This window comes from Acomys russatus, chromosome 28 (genome assembly GCF_903995435.1).
Source record: "Acomys russatus chromosome 28, mAcoRus1.1, whole genome shotgun sequence".
NCBI classification, from domain to species: Eukaryota; Metazoa; Chordata; class Mammalia; order Rodentia; family Muridae; genus Acomys; species Acomys russatus.
Genome location: NC_067164.1, coordinates 42,362,368 through 42,380,037, shown reverse-complemented (window position 1 = coordinate 42,380,037; position 17,670 = coordinate 42,362,368). Strand labels below are relative to the sequence as shown.

At 42.5% G+C, this 17,670-nt stretch overlaps 1 protein-coding gene across 3 annotated transcripts in view; it reads left to right on the top strand.

Moving 5' to 3' along the window:
• Evi5 (ecotropic viral integration site 5) overlaps positions 1-17,670 on the top strand; it is a 108,571-nt gene that overhangs the window by 57,962 nt on the left and 32,939 nt on the right. For all 3 annotated transcript variants that reach the window (XM_051170911.1, XM_051170910.1, XM_051170908.1), the window contains 2 exons: positions 6,706-6,852; positions 8,544-8,639. In XM_051170911.1, coding sequence (XP_051026868.1) covers positions 6,706-6,852; positions 8,544-8,639 — 243 coding nt within the window. The remainder of the gene's footprint in view (positions 1-6,705; positions 6,853-8,543; positions 8,640-17,670) is intronic.

Sequence of the window (17,670 nt, the reverse complement as noted above, 5' to 3'; positions counted from 1 at the left end):
GCCTCTGTCTCCCTGAGTGCCAAGATAGCATCTGTCCTTGAACCTGGAGCTTCAGCAACTTGACCTCTTTGTCAGCAAGTTCTAACAATCTGCCTGTGTGTCTAGCAGCCCAACTCTAGGGTTACACGGGGGAGCCCTTCACCTTTTGTATGAGTGCTGGGAGGTCTAAGCTCAGGTCTTTAAGCTCATACACCAAGCACTCTCACTCACTAAGCCACTGCCCCAGATCTATTTTGTTTTAGCTTTTTTGTTGTTTGTTTTGTTTTGTTTTGGGTTTGTGGTGTTTTTGTTGTTGTTGTTGTTTTGTTTTGCTTTTGAGACAAAGCTGTGCTATGTCCCTGACTTGCTTCTCGCTCATTCTATAGTCTGGCTTGGCCTGAAACTAATAACAAATGTTCTCTAGCCTTCCCGGTGCTGTGACTACAGGCAGAGACATTTTCCCCCCAGAGAGTTAATCTCTGCTTTGGCCTTTGAACAAAATTAAAGCAAGCTAGACTTTTTGGTTGATTAGTAAAACTAACAGGATTGCCTTATTGCACAAATTAAGAAGGAAAATTTATGTAGGCAAGATTCCTCAACTTAAATACTTATTTAGCGTTCGAGGTAGAAATTCTTTGTTTTATGTGTCTAGCTCTGTGTGTTACAGATGTTTAGCAACACCCTGGCCTCTGCCTTCCAGATGTTCCCCGTAGTGACTGAAACTGTCTCCATACATTTCCAGTAAAGAGTCACAAGTGTCAGCTGTAATCAAGCTGTGTAGTGTGATCCTGAGCAATTAAGTCTAAAACAGTCCCTGTTTCTGTATTAAGTCCCTATCTTAAATATATTTGGCCTAAGATGTGCGAATCATTTTGGCTACAAACCTGTTTGCATTGTAAATTTGGCTTTTATGAAGTACACTCACATAGTTATCCTATGGGATCCATGGGGCAGATTGCAGGGTCTCTGCTGATGTTCTGTCTTCTTTAACAAAAATTGTTTATTATTTGTATGTAATATACGTAATTCTCCAACATGCTTTAAACCATCCTTACGTACAATGCCTAATATAGCACAAATTTGATAGAAATAATTTTTAGACTATATTGTGTAGGGAATAATTAAAAGTTTGCACATGTGCAGTACAGATACAATTTAAACGTTTTTAGTCCTTAGCAGTTTGAATTCATGGATGCATAGGAAGGGCCAACAGAGCATATTGTAGAGGAATTTTAATTCAGAACAGGGTTGTTCTGGCAAGAGATGACATCCAAAGACCTAGGTCTGTGCAATCCGGCTGGTAAGAGATCATATCCAAAGGTCTTCTAAGTCTCTGTGGTCTGGCTAGAATACTTTAGACATGCCTTTAGTCCAGGAGACAGAGACAAGCAGATCTCTGAGTTCTGGTCAGGCAGTTTGGTTGAGTCAGTCAGCTGAGAGGCAGTGCAGTGGAGCTGAGATCATGGCAGCTCAGCTCATGGGATCCAGAGGCAGTTTTTACTGGGAGAGTTTTATGAACTGGATACAGGTGAAGACAGAACGAGCCAGAGAATGAGAAGGAGCCAGAAGATTAGAACAGATTGCTAGAGTTAGTTTGAGGCCAAGCAGAGCAGTCCAGTCAGAAGCTAAGAGAAGGCAGTTTGAACCAGTCAGCTTGGAGAGGAGTTTGAGCCAGAACAGCTGAGTTGAACCAGCGAGCCAGAGCTCAGAAAGAACTAGAAAAGGTGGGCTTATTCAGCAGTAAATCTCTTAGGCTGAAAGCATTCTAGGCCTAGGTTAGATTATAAGAAGGCTAGAAGCTTCCAGGCCTAGGGTTAGATTCACAATGGAGGTAGTAAGCCTCCCAGACAACATTTAAATCAGCTGAATAAAAGTTCCTTTTACAGCACTCAGTCAGTAGGGGGCGTAGTTAACTCATGTCTTACTCTGTATTCTAGTGACCAAACAAACCGTCGTTCCATGTCAGGCATGACACTGTGAACATACATTGTCTTTAGGATAAGTCTTGTTTCATAGCATCTAATTACTTTCTCAAAAGTTTTATTGACATTAAAAATATGAAAGAGGCTAAAATTATGAAAAGTAGAAATTAGATTTTGTGGTTGGAAATTTTATTTTTATGAACAAATTTTTCATGAACAAAACTTATATATACATATATATGACTAGATGATGTGTGTATGAGAGAGAGTAAGTGAGTCAAATTCAAGATATGGTTTGGAGAACCTTTGAAGTCTGAAAGGACTGACAGCTGAGCGATTAGGCATGACACAGACTACATTAACTGTGACTCAGAAATGGAATCTAAGTTCAGAGAGAGAGAGAGAAGCTGCTGTCCCAAGCAGAGGGGGCATTTGCCTAAAGCTGCGTAACTTGGTGAGAGTTTCTATAGCATTTGTGTCTCCAACCATCCTGGACTAGTAGTGTAACTTGTGCTAGCTTCTCCCACGTCACTGGTTTATAAATGCTAGAATTCGTACTGGTAACAGTCATTAAGTTTTCATGTAAAAAAGCTTTCAGTTAGAAAAACTAAAAGTGCGATGACAGTAATATATAGTTAGCTACAATTTCAATCTTGCACACCCATGGAGCCACTGTCTAGAACTTGGTCCATGCAGATGGGTGTAACTGCACGTCTTTCCTTTAAAACACTTTGAGAGCTTGGTCTACCGAGTGTGCCCTGGCTTTGTTGCGCCACTGTCCTCTTGCTACAGACACATTTTCTTTCTGTTGCAAATAGTTCTACATTTGCTTCTATGTTTCTTTGTCTTTTATCCAAGAGTTCACTGATTGTGGCCCGCTTTCTCTGTGCTGGGACACTGTTGCCATCTGGACCCTATGGAACTCTTGCCTTCTCAAAATAGTGTTTTTGAATGCGTAGAGCAAAATACATGACTGCAAAAACAAAGCAGGTACACTGAGGTAGAGTTTACCAAAATAGTAAAGCTGTTGCGTGATACAGAACACACACACAGAAACACTCAAAACATACTCCTATTTCTGGGTAAAGTTTCAGATTTGGGTACTTATGTCCACAGGTTACATAACCTGTGTTACGTATAGTTGCCTCATCTTTTTTGTTTCCACTGTACTCTCGCGCTTACATCTCTGATAAACGTAATAGGCACGTTATAACATTGAATTTGACAAGTGTTTATTTAATGCAGAATATGCTTAAAAAAAAAGCCTACCAAACTCAGCCTACACTTGAAGTGGTGAGTTTTACAGATGAGCTTTATCTCAGTGAAACTATAAAGATCCAACCTCACGGCTTCCCATAACTACCGTGCTTAGTCCATATTTTGTGATGCCTTACCTCTAAGCTACTGCTGTCAAACATGTTATAATACGTGGATAACTTTGGTTATGTTTCCTTAGTGAAATGCAGTGTGCAGCTTTCTTTCAGTTAAATCCACTTCAACTCTATTCTTTGTATAACTATGTTTCTTTCTGGTGTGTCTTACTTTTTACTCTTCTGCTTAAAGAAACTGTTGCATGGCTAAAGGAATTATAAAGGGAATAACTGTACCCTGATTTTAAGCAGTAAGGTCCTCAGAAGAACTTGTGTTTGTCCATATTGCACATTATTTGTATATGTCTTTTAAGCCTCTAATTTATTAGACGCTGTTGTTGTCCTATGCAGTTGGTGCTCATTTGAATTTGTTTTATCTAATCTTATATTTATTACAATGCTGCATCTTTCCTTTACCTCCTCTCTCCCTTTTCTTCTTTCTTCCATCTTGCTTTGTTTCTTGGGCTGGCCTCAAATTCATGATCTATCCAGATAGGATTATAGATGTGTGTATCACTTCACTTGGCTTTCTTTCATTTGATTTTTGTTAATATTTTTAAAAAGATTTATTTATTTATTTATTATGTATACGGTGCTCTGCCTCCATGACAGAAGAGGGCATCGGATCACACTGTAGATGGTCAGGAGCCACCATGTTGTTGCTGGGAATTGAACTCAGGACCTCTGGAAGAGCCATCTCTCCAGCCCCCCTTTCTTTTACTCTATATGAGCACTTAGTTGAACAAACTCTTGTAGGGTGAAAAACATCTCTAAAGTGTTACGTTTGCCTTCCTCATCTTTCCCTCGTATGGACTGTGTCTTCTGGGTGCTTCTCTTTATTTAGCACCTTATTAGGATGTATCTGGGGAAGATCCAGTTCCCTTCACCACCGGTGGGGTCACATGTGCTTCCTGAGCTGTAGCTTCATATCCACATGTTGACTTATTTTTGTAGCTCTGGCGCGTGACTCCATGATAATCAAGTAAGGTAACCCCAAGCTGCGTTACAGTTCTCTTCTTTCTTTGATGCGTGGTCTCACTAGGGTCCCCAGGATTGCCTTGAGTTTACAATGTATTCCAGGTTGGCCTGGAATTTGTGGTTGTTTTACCCTAGCCACCTAAGGAGCCGGGGTTACAGCTTTACACTATTAGGCCTTGCTCACGTTTTGTTTTTTTTTTGTTTGTTTTTTTTTTCTTTCTTGCAGGGGGCGGGGGAAGAATAAAACTTTCTCAGCTAATAAAATATTAACAGCTGGGCACAATGGCACACACCTGTAATCCCAGCACTCAGGAGGCAGAGGCAGACAGAATCTCTGTGAGTTCGAGGCTAGCCTGATATACAAAGTGAGTCCAAGACAGCCAAGGTTACACAGAGAAACCCTGTTTTCAAAAACCAAACTGGGCTGGAGCGATGGTTCAGAGATTAAGAGCACTGACTGTTCTTCCAGAGGTCCTGAGTTCAATTCCCAGGAACCACATGGTGGCTCACAGCCATCTATAATGTCATCTGGTGCCCTCTTCTGGCCTGCAGGTGTACATGCAGGCAGACCACTGTATACAAAATAAATAAATATTTAAAAAAAGAAAAACCAAAGCAACAACCAAATAAATAAATAAATAAAATTAGATATTAGCATACCTTACCATAGCTTTAAAAAAACTTTTATTCTGAAAATTTGGACTTCCTTTTTTGTGTCTTATGAATTGTTTTTAGAACACTAATATTTTTTAGCATGCCTAATCTTATGTTTTATCCTTTCACTTTGTGTGTGTGTGTGTGTGTGTGTGTGTGTGTGTGTGTGTGTGTACACATACATGTTTGTATGTGTCTGGCTGTGTTTGCAGAGGCCAGAGGTTGACTTGTGCCCTCCTGTATCACTGCCCATGTTATTTTGGGGACAGGCCTCACCTATTGGCTAGATGCCAGTGAGCTCGAGGTTTTTGTGTCTGCCCTCTCTTACTGTTCGCTCCCACATATGTACCACCATGCCCAGCGTTTACATGGATGCTGGAGACGCAGGCTCAAGCCTTCACGGTCTCACACACCACAGGCATTTAACTCACTGAGCCATCGCTCTAGCCCCTCATTGAAATTTTAATATCAGCAGTTGTACTGAACTTTGCACCACTAAGCAGGTAAAAGCAGGAAGGTTGTCAATTTCAGACCAACCCAGGCTACACAGCAAGATGGCAGTTGTTTTGGCCACACTCCCTCTGCCCCCTCTGTATGCTGCAGGGCGGCCTTGCTCGGGTCCTCCTGCCTGCACTCTCAAGCGCTGAGGGTAGGCGTGTCCGCTCTGCCGTTTCTGCATGTTTCTCAGTGACTTCTGTTTTGCTTATACCTTTTCTTCCACTTATCTTACACGAAGCCCTTACATAACGACATTATTAGGCCTTCTTAAAACATACCCTTGTCTGTTTGTCGCTTACTGTTTCTCACCTGTGGTTTTGTATTTAGTTGTTGGAAGACTTTTCATCTTGAGATTTCTTATTTATTTATTTATTTAATTTATTTATGCAATGTTCTGCCTGCTTGTATGCCTGCAGGGCAGAAGAGGGCACCAGATCTCACTATAGATGGTTGTTAGCCACCATGTGGCTGCCGGGAATTGAACTCAGGACCTCTGCAAGAGCAGTTGGTGTTCTTAGCCTCTGAGCTACCTCCCCAGCCCAAAGTGATTGATCTTTGTTATTTGGGTTATTTATACTCTCCCATAGTCCATACAGGCTGTTTTTCTTTCTTTCTTGGTTTGTTTGTTTGGTTTTTTGATTGTTTGTTTGTTTGGTTTTTCAAGACAGGACTTCTCTGTGTAGCCCTGACTGTCCTGAACTTGCTTTGTAGACCAGGCTGGCCTTGAACTCACAGCGATCCACCTGGCTATGCTTCCCCGAGTGCTGGGTTTATAGATGTGCACCATAACTCTCGGCTCTTTTTTCCATTTTTATTTTTATTTATTTATTTATTTTTAAAGATTTATTTATTTAATACACAGTGTTCTGCCTGCATATATACCAGAAGAGGGCACCACATCTCATTACAGATGGCTGTGAGTCACCATATGGTTGCTGGGAATTGAACTCAGGACCTTTGGAAGAGCAGTCGGTGCCCTTAACCTGTGAGCCATACTTCCAGTGTCCTTTTTTCCATTTTTAAATAAGTATTTTAAGCAACATTTTATAAGGCTATTGAAGTATAAAATGGACAAGTAAAAAATTATTAAAAACTATCTTTGCTTGGCTGTGGTGGCTCACGCCTTTAATCCCATCCCTTGGGAGGCAAAAGCAGGCAGATGTCTGAGTTTGAGGCCAGCCTGGTCTACAGAGTGAGTTTCAGGGCAGCCAGAGAAACTGTGCCTTGAAAAAACCAAAACAAAAATCAAACCCAGAAAAGTCCCATCCTCTGTCTATGGTGTGTCTCTTTATGTTTCTCATTAGAGCCAGATCAACAGTAACCAGCTTCGAAGGGCAGAACAGGAAGTGACCAGTCTGCAGGAGAAGGTGCACTCTCTTTCTGCGAAGAACAAAGGATTGCTCACCCAGCTAAGTGAGGCAAAGCGCAGACAGGCGGAGATCGAGTGCAAGGTAAGTAGCAGTATAACGGCCCTGTTTATAGGTTTGCTTATCACAATTATATTTTGTTGTTCTTAAGACAGGCTTTCAGGAGATGGCCCTGGCTAGCCTGGAGTTCACTCTGTAGAGCATTGGCTCTTCTGCCTCTGCCTCTTGTTGCTGGGATGACAGGCATGCACCGCACCCGGGTTGAATTTTCTTCCTTTCTCCTGATCTTGTTTTACTTCTCAGTCAGGGTTAGCTCATTTTGTTGAGAGGGTGAATTTCAGGCAAGAAGCCTCCTTGCTTACCTCAGCCGTGGTCAGGTTAATACCCACATTGGCATTTACAAATGCCAGTGTCTTTTCCATGTTTCTTCTGACTAGCATCTAAGCCTAGCTTGTGATGACTCAGTTGAAAATGCAGGTAACTGGAGAGGTTAGCTGGCAGCATATTAGCAGGCAGTTAGCGCCGATGTGCCTAGGAGAGACGTGTCTGTGCAGGTGGGTTGAGAAACACCAGTGTCCTTGCGCTACTCTTGTAATCAGTTTTGTTCATGTGAAGCTGTACTGTTCAAAAGCACTACAGGTATTGGAAATAAAGTCAGCCAGTGAGGAGGACAGATGGCCGGGCCATCAGGTGGAGGAGGAGGAGACTGTGGTGGACACACGCAGGCGTGTGTGAGAAAGAGCCAAAGGGATGTGTGTAGTCTGAGCCTTCGTGTGCATCCTGAGGAGAAGGTGTGGCAGTTTAAGAGGAAGTACTCATCCTTCGGCAGACAGCAGGAGCCAAACCCTTCATGTAGTCAAGCCTTGTTATTCTGTGAGAAATAAGACTTTCAGTGGCACATATAAAGCTGTAATTCCATCAACTTGTTCTGGTGTCATTAAAAACCAAGAGTGAGGCTTGGGTGGTTTTATCAGTGTCACTGAAATCCAGAGATGAAATTACATCCTAATAAATATTCATGGCCGTTAGAATTTAGACTGAAGAAATCTGTAGGCAGTAGTAGCGTTGTACGAACTCAGGAGTTGACCCTCTCAAAAGCTACTGCTGGACTAATTTAAAAACAGAGTGGTGCACAGGGGGGCTGGTTTCGCTGTGATTTGTCACACTGAGAGCTGTGGACTGCTTGTGGTGTCACAGTGCCCCTGCCCAGCTGTCTTTAGTAGAGGACTTGTGTGTGAGCTCTAAAGTGCTTCAGTCTTCTGCACTTCCTTTTGCAGATCCTGGTAATTAATACTAGGTATGAGTTGTCATCCTAGCACTAGTGCTCGTCACAGGTCCCTGTTAGAGTGTAACAATTCGGTCACTAGTTATGTAAATTAGGTTTATTTTCATTCATTTTTATATGATTAAAGCTTATGATTTGTCAGTGAGTAATCTTTAAGGCTCATTTTTCATTTATATAAAGTATATGGGTATTAAAATAGTGTAAGCCTATAGTCCCCAGCTTCACAATCCCCAGACACCTAAATTCCAAAAGGTTTTTTTTTCCCCATAAATTTCATACAGGTTCCTTTGGAGGCAGAAGCTGATCTGAATTGACAGAACACTTCTAAGTTCTTTCTGTCCCATTGGGTGTAGTTGTCTGTACCCGGCTGCTTCTGAGTAATACTAATGCACAGCGTATACACGCCTTAGCATTTTGTAAAATCTGAAAACCCTCAGTTCTAGAGTCAACTGATTTGTTATCATGGTTTTTTTTTTTTTTAATGCTTTAGAACAAGGAAGAAGTCATGGCTGTGAGGCTCCGGGAAGCCGATAGCATGGCTGCTGTGGCTGAACTACAGCAGCACATCGCTGAGCTCGAAATCCAGGTATGATGTACAGATGCAGAGCAGGGCGTCCTCTCTGTGCCCCAGGACAGCTGTGCGCCTGTGTCTGCTCCTGTACCTCATGGTGCTTCTGTGTGTGTGTGAAGTCTATCTGGAGGCCAGAGGCTGCAGCTGGAGTCTTCCTCCATTGCTCCCCATTTACCTGCCGAGGCGGGCCTCTCACTAACGTGGCCAGTCTTGCTAGTCAGCTGACACCTATGTGGATGCTGAGGGTCTGAGCTCTGGTCCCCCGACTTGGGTAGTAAGTGCCCTCTACCCATGATGAGTCTCTTCAGCCTTGGGGTGTGTATTTATTTATACATAACATAAAGCTTTTACAATTTTCTGTTCTGTGACACTGAGAACATTTACGTTGTTGTGTGACTGCCAGCACCATCCATCTCCAAAACCGTTTCATTTCCTGCATGAATTTCAGTGTGTCCATTAAACACTAACTTGACATTTATTCCTTCCATAGCCCCTAGCATTCACTATTTTACTGTCTTATGTCTATGAATTTGACCACTCTAGGTACATTCTATTAAGAATCACGAACCATTTGTCCTGTTGTGATAGGCTGATTTCACTCAGCAGGGAGTTCTTCATTCATACAGGGCATGTCAGAATTCCTTTTCTTTTTAAAGTTAAATCCATCCTTCATTGCATGTTCCGTGTGTGTGTGTGTGTGTGTGTGTGTGTGTGTGTGTGTGTGTGTATGTGTAAGTAATCCATTCATTCATTTATCTGCCTTCTCTGTTGTGAACAATGCTGCTATGATCAGAGATTTGTAAGTAGCTGGTAGACGGCCTGCACTCATTTCGTTGAGGTATATGAACTACTGGGTTATACAATAATTCTGTTTAATTTGTTGTGGAATTGCAATGCTATTTGCTGTAAAATGTGCCATTTTACAATCCTAAGTGCAGGACTGCATAAGTACAGGAATTACTTTTTTTTTTCCCCCCCCACAGCCTCACCACTACTTACTAATTTCCAGGAGCTTTGCAGTCTGGCATCCTGATGTTTTTGACGTGGTATAACATTTTCATTTTGACTGGCGAATTTCCAGTGGTTGGTAGCACCAAGAATCTGTCTACTTGATATTTAGCATTTATTTGTCATCTTTGGAGAAAAGTCCATAAGCTCTTTGTCCACTTTTGCGCCTGTTTACCTTGTTGATGATAATTTGTAGAAGTTGCTTATGCGTTCTCAGTATCAATCCCATGTCGAGTTATGTGGTTTATAAATATTTTCTTCTTAAGATTTATTTTTATTTGTATATGTGTTTGGCCTACATGTATGTCTGTGCACCGTACGGATGCAGTGGGCACAGAAGCCACAAGAGGGTGTCGGGTCCCTGCAGATGATTGTTAGCCACCAAATGGATGCTGGGGATGAAATTTGGGTCCTCTGCCAGAGCAACATCTGTTCTTAACTGATAAGCCACCTCTCCAATACCAAGGGCTACCCTTCCTCTCTTTTGATAATGTCTTTTTTTTTTTTAAAGATTTATTTATTTATTGTTATGTATACAGTGTTCTGCCTGCACTTACACCTATAACAGAAGAGGGCACCAGATCACATTACAGATGGTTTTGAGCCGCCCTGTGGTTGCTGAGAACTGGGTCCTCTGTAATGCTCAGAACAGCTGAAACATCTCCTGGCCCCCGTTTTGTTTTTTTGTTTTTGTTTTTTGTTTTTACTATAGAATATGATAAAGTAGAAGGTATCCTATATGACTGTTGTTTGTTTGCTGTCTTAGTTTCTGTTGTTGTGGTAAAACACCATACCAAAAGCAACCTGGGAGGAAAGGGTTACTCCATCTCACAGCTTGGAGTCTGTGTCCAGGGAAGTCAGGGCAGAGCTCAGACTGAAGCAGAATCATTAAGAAACACTAGTTACTGGGTTTCTGCCCGTGGGTTGCTCAGCTTGCTTTCTTACAGCACTTGAGATGCCACCCGCAGTGAGGTGGACCCTCCCCTGTCAATCACTGATCAAGGAAATCTACCACAGGCTTGCCCAGTCTACCACAGGCTTGCCCACAGGTAAAGCTGGTGTGCAGCGTCTTTTTCTCAACAGAAGTTCCTTTCCAAATGACCCTACCTTGCTACCTTGTGTGGAGTTGACATAAAACTGGCCAGCACTGTTAGTTTAGGTTTTTTTCTCTCATTTTAGAAAATTTATTAAATTACATGTAGCGTAAGTGTTTCCGTCAGTGACGTTGCTCACACCCAGTGTCATGTGATCAACATTATTTTGTTGAAGAATATTGACCGTTTTCTTTTCTTTCTCCTTTTCTTTCTTTCTTTCTTTTTTTTTTTTTTGAGACAAAAGTCTCCACATGTAGCCCAGGTTGGCCTAGAACTCACTATGTGATGTAGGCTGTCCTAGAACTCCCAGAAATACTCTTTTTCTCTTGCATCTAGGGTGCTATGATTACAGATGTGAGGTACCATACCTGGCTTATGATTCATTACTTAAATTATGATATTATACATGATTCTGTATGGCCTTTCCAAAAGATTGCCATCTGCCCTCCTGTTCCTAGTGCTGTGACGAGACACCACAACCAAGGCAACTCATAAGGAAACATTTAACTGGGGAGTTAGTCGGTGGTCATAGTCCATGGTCATAGTCCGTGGTCATAGTTGGTGGTCCTAGTCTGTGGCCCTAGTCCGTGGCCCTAGTCCGTGGCCCTAGTCAGTGGTCATAGTCCGTGGTCATAGTCTGTGGTCATAGTCAGTGGTCATAGTGTAGGGAGCAAACAGGCATAAAGCTTTGGGGGAGAGCTTTACATCCTGGTTCACAGGTGGCAGGCGGCAGGTGGGGAGGGGGGCGGAGAATGAATGGTCCTGACAGAGGCTTTAAAGTGCTCAGCCTCCCCCTACCCCCAGTGATGGCTCCAGCAAGGCCATACTTCCTGATCCTTCCTAAACAGTTCCACTAACTGGGTACCAGGCGTTCAGTCATATGCATCTGTGTGGGCTGTTCTCATTCAAACCGCTGTCTAACTTTCTAAACACAAGACAGCTAGGTGTGGTGGCACATGCATGTAGCCCCAGCAGCCTCTGTGTGTGCGTTGCATGTGCAGAAGCCAGAAGCAAACACAGGGTAGAGTCTCTTTCTACTGTTCTTTCTCTTTATTGCCTCAGGACAGGGTCTCCCACTGAACCAGAGACTCTTTTGGTGGATTGACTGGCCAGTGAGCTCCTAGGATCTGTTTGTCTCTGCCCCTGATAGGCACGTGTGTCCGTGGCTTGGTTTTCAGTGGGATACCGGACCTTTAAACTGAGGTCCTTACCCACTGAGCCAAAACAGTTTTTGTTGATACTGAAATACTTGCCACTCAAATACTTGCTACCCCAGGATACCCCAGGCTATCCCAGGCTATCCCAGACCCATGCCCCTCTTGCTTCTGTTTTCTGAGTGCAGATTACAGGATGCACAATCACAACCAGCGCAATTCTTATCGTTTTAAAGGCTGAACAGCATTCCATTGCAAACATTGACATTTTCTTCGTCCATTTCCCACAGGTTGACACTCAAGTATCTTCCATGCTTTGACTCCTATGAAAGATGTTTTCATCTTTCATCCCAAAGCTTCTGTTTCTTTGTATCTTGAGTCTTGATGACTAGACCTTTTGTTCCCAGATTTTCAGCCTGGAGTGTCCTCAGGTATCTCTTTCTTACCCTCTGTAATGCATGTGAAGATGCACAGGGATTGAGACTGAGGCCGCCAGGCCTTTACTGATTGATCAGGCGCGTTAGAGGGGACGATTGAAGAAGACTCTGAAGGCAAGCCTGCGGCTGGAGACTCGGTGACAAAACACACTGCTGTCCTTCCAGAGGACCCTAGGTCAGTTCCCCGGCACTTCTGACCTCTACAGGCACCTGCTTGCACACGCGCGCGCGTGCGCGCGCGCACACACACACACACACACACACACACACGTCATGTAATTAAAAATAAGAAGAAACAGCGTCAGACAGCGTTCGGCAAAGAATCCACTGCTATGGACGAGGGCATATGCAGAGTGCAGCAGTCTCCGTGTGGAGTATGGGGGCGGGGGGAGGAGGTCAGGAATAAAGAGGGCCGGTCACATAGAACCTCACAACTTCAGCTTTTCTCTGAGCAACACGGAAAATCATTGAAAGGTTCTGAGTATAGAGACAGGGAACATTTAGCCTATTAAAATGCTTAAGTTAAGCTGGGTGCAGTGCGCACACCTGAAACCCAGCATGCTGAGAGGCAGAGGCAGGTGGATCTCTGTGAGTTCGAGGCCAGCCTGATATACAAAATTAGTCTAGGACAGCCAAGGCTACACAGAGAAACCCTGTCTCAGAAACAACAACAACAACAACAACAAAAAGCTTAAATTAAACCTCATTCAGAATAGTGTGTATAAGAATGTGTCATCTTTAGATTGCTGGGAAATGGTAAAAAATCCTCTTTCCTCCTGTTTGTGGAGCTTTCCGCTGCTCTGTTGACCCAAATGCGGTTTGAACTCTGTCTTTACATTTATACTGTATAGAACTGTCTATGTCTGCTTCTCAAGGCATAGAAAAGTTCATTTTAGCTCAGATAGTTGAGGAAAACAGGTGAGAATTAAACCCGTGCTTCCTGATACTTAACCCTGGAACTAGTTTGTATTTTGGTTTTTTAAAAAATAAGTACATTGGTTTATCAAAAACTTAGACCGTGCACTAAGTAAGCTTTTAAGCTTGTATTGCTTTCTTCTTCTTCTTCTTTTACAAATAACGGAAAGTTTCATTTAAGATGGCATGGCACTACTCAAATTCAGCTTGGTTCTTTTCCTGGTACTCAGTAACATTTACCCACTTTTGCTAGCTTGCCCAACAGATAACCTCTAGGGATGCCTCAGACGGGCAATACCCCAACCACTCTTGGCTTAGAAGACGCCCACTCAGAATTCTGTTCTGACAGAGAATGTGGGATCTAGGTTTAAATCAGTGTGCCCAGAGCAGTGTGCACTTTTGACAGAGATAGAAAGGAAGTGATAAGGTCTTTACTGTCACCTTTAAAATATTAATGCTTTTAATTGTGAGAAATTGCAGTGTGATCACTGAATTACAGAATCTACCATAAAGCTTTGTAATTGACTTATACTTTCCAGCTTCCTAAGCTAATAGTTGCACAGTTGGTGATAATTTATATGCTGTGCTGTAGCTGACAAAAAAGGCTCCATCTGCTCCTCAAAGAATATTTATTTATTGTCTCCCTTTTGAACAACTTAACTAAAGGATAAATTATTTTCTTTCAGGATTTTCACTTCAGGCATTTTGAAAATTTAGAAATAGCTGGTTTGTAATGATCTCAACAAAGATGGTTGGGTATTGGGAGGGTCCCTGTCTGCTACCGTCCAGTCATTAGGGCTTGTGCACGGCACTTTATATCTGCTTCCCGCAGATAGGATCCATTGTGGGCACGCTGCAGACACTGGCTGGTATAGCTCACAGCCGTGGAGAACATGCAAATCTGAGAAACTGTCACAGTTGGAGGAGCCTGAGGATATAACTAAATATTACAGGGTTAGGGTTCAGGTTAAAAAGGCCTAGAAACAACAGCACCTTAACAAACATAGCTAGAGAATCTAAGATGCTTATGGGAAAGCAACTTCTTGGTATATGGAACTATCTTCTCAATTTTTCTTTGAATTTAGGAGTATAACAAATAATATTTAATGTAAATATCTGATTTCATAGTTTTTAGAAACTCAGCTATGTAGAGTTTTAAATATCTGTAACAAAGGATATTTGTTGCTAGTTGAGCTATAATTTATGAGAAAACATTTTCTAGCTTTTTGAGTATGGAGGCTGGCTTCACATGTACGTTTGTCCGATCTCGTCAGAAACATCACTCTTAAATCCTAGTGTGCTTCTCTCTGTAAGTCAAACATAGCACTGAAAAGATGTAAGAAAATAAATCTGACTTCTCTTCCTTCTGCACATTTCAGTACATTATTTTATAGATATTTAAGTGTTTCCATGCTCTTCTAGGTACTGACGTCTGCTGCAGCCCCGAGTCCACGACCTCAGATTACAGGAAGCTCTGGGGCTCCTCAGCGTACATGAGATTAGTGAGATTTGCTTTTAGATGTTTCAAATGAGTCACCCCGAAGTCATGGCGAGGCTACCACTTACCACATTTACTGTTCTGATTAAGTTTGTCATGAGGCTGAGTTATAGATCAGTAATAACTTATTAAAGTTTGGTGGTTGTCCGTGTTTCAGTTTTACTTGGTTCATCAATCAGGGTGCTGCCGACCGCCTTACAGTCATTTCATGTCAGCTACAAAGCGTAAGACTCTTGGCTTCATAGGTGGATTGAAAATAACAAATTAGAACTTAAGAATTCCAACTAGGCTGTAAGGTGATATTGTGGCCTCTCTGGCCATTCAGCCTAATTTTGTAAAATGGCCATAATGCTGTTATTTCACCTTTAAAGCAGTTAAGAGCCGGTTCTTTGGACGTCTTCTGTGGAGCAGAGTGGCTTTCATGGGGGAGTGCTGTCTTTGCGTGTTGCGGGGTGGCTTTCTTGGGGGAGTGCTGTCTTTGCGTGTTGCGGTCTCTTTTGTTGAGTTTTTCTTTTGTAGCTGTAACATGAAATGCTTTTTAAAATGTAAGCTCCACACTTGGCATTTGAGACTAAGCAACCTGCATTGTGTCATGACCTTGCTAATACCACAGGCCTCTGAAATAGTACTCCCAGAGAAAACCCACATCCTATGTATAACCTTAGATTTATTTTGAAATCATTATGAAAAGAGCATGGGGCGATTACTAATTGTTTCTGTTATTCCCTTTATGGTTGTAACCAGTATTTTCCAATTTAACTAACAGGACTAAAATATCAAGGTCTATTAAGTAACTATTTCAAATTCTAGAAGTAATATATAAAATTTTAATTACTATGTTTCAGGTGAAAATTTTGTTTGTATGTCAGACATCTGAAGAAAACTCTTAATGGGGAAAGCCAGTGGGACTTATAGTAGCCAGTGCGTAGGTGTAGACACGGTAACCCCCTGCAAGTTTGCACACTGAAGCAGTCGTTTGCCAGCCTTGGACTGAAGATCCTCAAGCCTCCCCCTGAGAGCTGAATCCAGGCCTGCCAGATGCTTTTAAACCCGTTTTACTAATCAGTGTTTATATTTTCTTTCTACTTCTTTGGTGTTCTTTTTTTAAAATTATTTACTTATTTATTGTATGTGGGTGTGTGTGAATGTGGGTGTGTGTACACCACAACATGCTTATGGACAGCATGGAACACTCTAGACTCAGTTCTTCCCTTCTGCCAGCTCAAACTCAGGCTGGCAGGGCAGGCACTTGTGCTGCTGAGCCGTCTCGCCAGCCTCCCTCCACACTCTATGGGAATCCTGAAGACAGATGTGTAGCTACAAAGTTTCTTTTAACACAATATTTTTATTTTGTTTTTGTGGAATGTATGGTGCCTAGATACAAAATTACTTCTTTTCTTTTTTTTTCTTTTCTCTTCTCTTTTTTCTTTCCTTTCCTTTTCTTTCTTATAGTCCAAGCCCTTTACTTCCTTTTGTAAATCAGGCCATGAATTCTTACGGAACAGGCTCCAGCAGCTCAGGCTCCTCATCGTTAGTCCTCACACAGTGAGCGTCTCTGGGTGGCGCAGGCTGGCGCATCAGCTTAACCCAGGTGCCCTTCTCCTTCTTCTGGCGGTTCTCCTTCATGCACTCCAGGAAGCTGTCCCTGCTTTCAGAGTGCTCCGTGTGCTCAATGTGCACATTGATTGTCTTGGCGAGAATCTTGCCCTTAACCTGCCTGTTCACAATGACACCCACGGGATGCTGGGTGACGTCGTAGACTCTTTCGGTTTTGCCGTGGTAACACGGGGCATTCCTTTTTCAACAGTGCCCATTGCCTTGACGTCTACAATAGCACCCTTTCTGTAGATTCACATGTATGTGGCCAAAGGAACAATCCGTGTTTCCTGAAAGGCCTAGAGGACATGCAGCCAGTGCCCTTCCTCCTTCCCTTCCTATTTGTCATTTTGGGGAGTTACTGGAAGATGGCTGCCGCGGCTGACACAAAATTAATTTCAACACAGTATTTTTTTCTTTTGTTTTTATGGTGTATATATGTGTATGTATATGTATATATTTTAGTGTTAGAAATTGAACCAAGTTACTATATTTTTAGCAATTGGTAATCCTTGGTGCATGCTATAATCCCAGCATCGGGAGGCAGAGGCAGGCGGGTTGCTGTGAGTTCGAGGCCAGCCTGGACTACAAAGTGAGTCCAGGACAGCCAAGGCTACACAGAGAAACCCTGTCTCAAAAAGCCAAGAAAACAAAAAACAAACAAACAAACAAAACCACCAAACAAACAAAAAACTCAAAAACAAACAACCAAGAAGCCTCAGGTACACAAGTTAGAACTTTGTTTCATTTAGTTCTGAATGCTTGTTACATGGAAGTACTCAATTAGGAGGAGGAGGGAAGGGAGGAGGAGGAGCAGGAGGAGGAGGAAGGGAGGGAGGAGGAAGAGGAGGAGGTGGTATCTTGGGCGTGGAAGGACTGGCTATAATTTAGATGACTGAAGTATGAACATCTTCAGTTCAGACCAGCCTGGGATACACTGCAAATATCTGTTTCTAAAAACACGCTTTGCAGCCCAGGCTAGCCTGGAATTCATAGTGCTGCCTCAGCCTCCTGAGTGGTAGAGTTAGACATGTGCTACATACCCGGCTTCCAAGCCAGCCTGTTGATATGCCTTATATTTCGTTTACTCTGGTGTCTCCTTGTTTTGGAAAAAAAAAATGATGTTAAAACAATGTTTTATTTGGACTTCAGAATGTTTTAACTGAATAATTCATAGCCTTGGAAGTTAGCTGTTAAGGGGCTGGAGAGAAGGCTTAAAGGTTAAGAGCACTGACCGCTCTTCCAGAGGTCCTGAGTTCAATTCAGCAACCACATGCCTGCAGGTGTACATGTAGGCAGAGCACTGTATACAGAATAAAGAAATAAATAATAAATAAATAATAA